Genomic DNA, 2,424 nt, shown 5'->3' on the forward strand with positions numbered 1-2,424 from the left:
AGTCATTCCTGAAAACACCTCCAGGTGGCAAAAACATAAAAACTGACTTGGCCTGAATGCAGCTCTGTCAGACTGAATAAGAAGAACGTTTTAAAATAAGTTTTTGCTTGTGGGATTTTTCCTTTTGGCCTGAGCAGAGTTAAGAGCCTTCAAAATGATATAATTTCAAAAAGATTCCTGTTTTCTGACAAAGAATAATACTATGGTCTAACTTCTGACATCATCGGCCTATTGTGAGGTTCTAAATCTTTGGATCATTTACATTTATTCTAAATTGAATTAAAATAATAAAAAGGAGTTCACAACTTTATACTTTGGAATAGTAAACATGGAATTCCATTTTTCTCAGCCATTAATTCCTTTACTTAAGTTAGATACATTCATTTCAGATATAATTTATTTTGTAATAAAATATACCCAGCTCTATAAATATATAACAGAAATTCTAATCATACCTGTTATCAAAGCTGTGTGATTTTCTCCACAAGAAATATAACTTATTGTTTGATCCCTAATATTCTCAATGACTTTCGGTTCTGAAGTTTCAAAAAGAAAAGTGCCAAGACCCAGCTGACCAAATTGTCCCAGCCCAAAGGTATACACAGCATTCTCTGAAAGGAAAGGGGCAAATAGAAGACAAGGATTATGGAAGCAGACACTGTCACCATCGTATCTGGAAAAATTGTCACATTCAACCTTTTATAGTGAAGGTTAAGCGCCTCTGGGGGAAAAAAACATTTAAGAATACTTAATATTGAAGTATAAATCTTTCAATGATGAAGGAAGAGGAAAATGAAGAGGTACATAAATATAAAAATTATGACGTGTATGATTTTATCTTTTATACATAACCACAGTTAGGTAAGTAACAGGTATGATACAAGGCACATAAGTCAGGGAACTACCTGAAATGTCCCCATAATTACATCGGCTCAAGAAGTACCAAATGTCGGCCGGTCGCAATGGCTCACGCCTGTAATCCCAGCACTTTGGGAGGCCAAGGCGGGTGGATTGCTTGAGGCCAGGTTCGAGACTGGCCTAGCCAACATGGTGAAACCCCATCTCTACTAAAATTACAAAAATTAGTTGGGCATGATGGCATGCATCTGTAATTCCAGCTACACAGGGAGGCTGAGGCACAAGAATCGCTTGAACCCAGGAGGCAGAGGTTGCAGTGGGCCAAGATTGCACCACTGCACTCCGGCCTGGGTGACAGAGCGACACTCCATCTCAAAAAATAAAAAAGAAAGTACCAACTGTCATTAAGCTAACTCACTACGTCAAATAAAAAAGTGAATAGTGTCTCCTACAGAAAAACTTCTTCCTTTTAAAAGTAGTTTACGCATCACCTAAGGTCAGGAGTTGGAAAAGAGTCTAGCCAATGTGGTGAAACCCTGTCTCTACTAAAAATACAAAAATTAGCCAGGCATGGTGGCATACACCTGTAATCCCAGCTACTAGGGAGGCTGAGGCAGGAGAATCGCTTGATCCCAGGAGGTGGAGGTTGCAATGAGCCAAGATCACGCCACTGCACTCCAGCCTGGGCAACAGAGCAAGACTCCACCTCAAAAATAAAATATAAAATAAAATAAAAATAAAATAAAATAAAATAAAATAAAATAAAAATAAAAATACAATACAATACAACAAAAGTAGTTTAATAATCTATTTTATAAAACCCAATTTCAGAGAATTGTCTTGAGAATTAAAACTGATAGTGCATATGCTAGATTTATTCACAAGTAAAGCTTCTTTACTAGGAAATGCAACTATAATAGGAGGGGAAAAGCTTTTCTTTATACTGATATTTTGAAGTGATTCCAAAGGACTTCCAGTAACTCAGTAAATATTATGTTGTATGTTTTCTAGAAATGAAAAAGTACAAAAACAGGATACATGAGTGGTGATGAAAGGGTCCTTTTAGAGACATCATGCTCCTGGCTGCTGCATTTGGAAGCGCAGTGCCGATTACATTAGTCACTTCTCCTTAGTACACTGAGTTTAGTACATTGAGTTTAGTACATTGAGTTTCTCCTATTACAGGAGGAAGGGCAAGAGCTTGTTATTCAGGCCAGAACCCAAACCTTCATTATTACTAGCTGTGGCAAGCAGGTGAGTTACTTAGATTCTCTGATGTTATAATCCCTATCTAATAGAGTTGCTGACAGGATTAAAAGAGAAAACATTCAGGCAGATTTGAAAGCATAATATGACACAGTGTTGTAAAGAACATTTTTCTAAAAAGTATCTAATCAACTCATTCTATCAATGAGGGTTACAAATGAAAACATAACTGTCTATTGTCATGTGGTTTTACAATTTTTTCTAATAAAAATGTTTGCTTCATAAATAAGACATATAGATATTACTCCTTAAAGAAAATATGCTGTATCAAAGATATGAAGCCATATTGAGGCAATGGCA

General features: G+C 36.3%; 1 protein-coding gene across 6 annotated transcripts in view; it reads right to left on the bottom strand.

Moving 5' to 3' along the window:
- The window catches only part of RPGR (retinitis pigmentosa GTPase regulator), a 62,752-nt gene that overhangs the window by 38,661 nt on the left and 21,667 nt on the right, over window positions 1–2,424 (bottom strand). For all 6 annotated transcript variants that reach the window (XM_032756731.2, XM_032756732.2, XM_032756729.2 and 3 more), the window contains exon 8: window positions 456–611. In XM_032756731.2, the coding sequence (XP_032612622.1) occupies window positions 456–611 (156 nt within the window). The remainder of the gene's footprint in view (window positions 1–455; window positions 612–2,424) is intronic.

Source organism: Hylobates moloch, unplaced genomic scaffold, assembly GCF_009828535.3.
Source record: "Hylobates moloch isolate HMO894 unplaced genomic scaffold, HMol_V3 SCAFFOLD_7, whole genome shotgun sequence".
Taxonomy (NCBI): Eukaryota; Metazoa; Chordata; class Mammalia; order Primates; family Hylobatidae; genus Hylobates; species Hylobates moloch.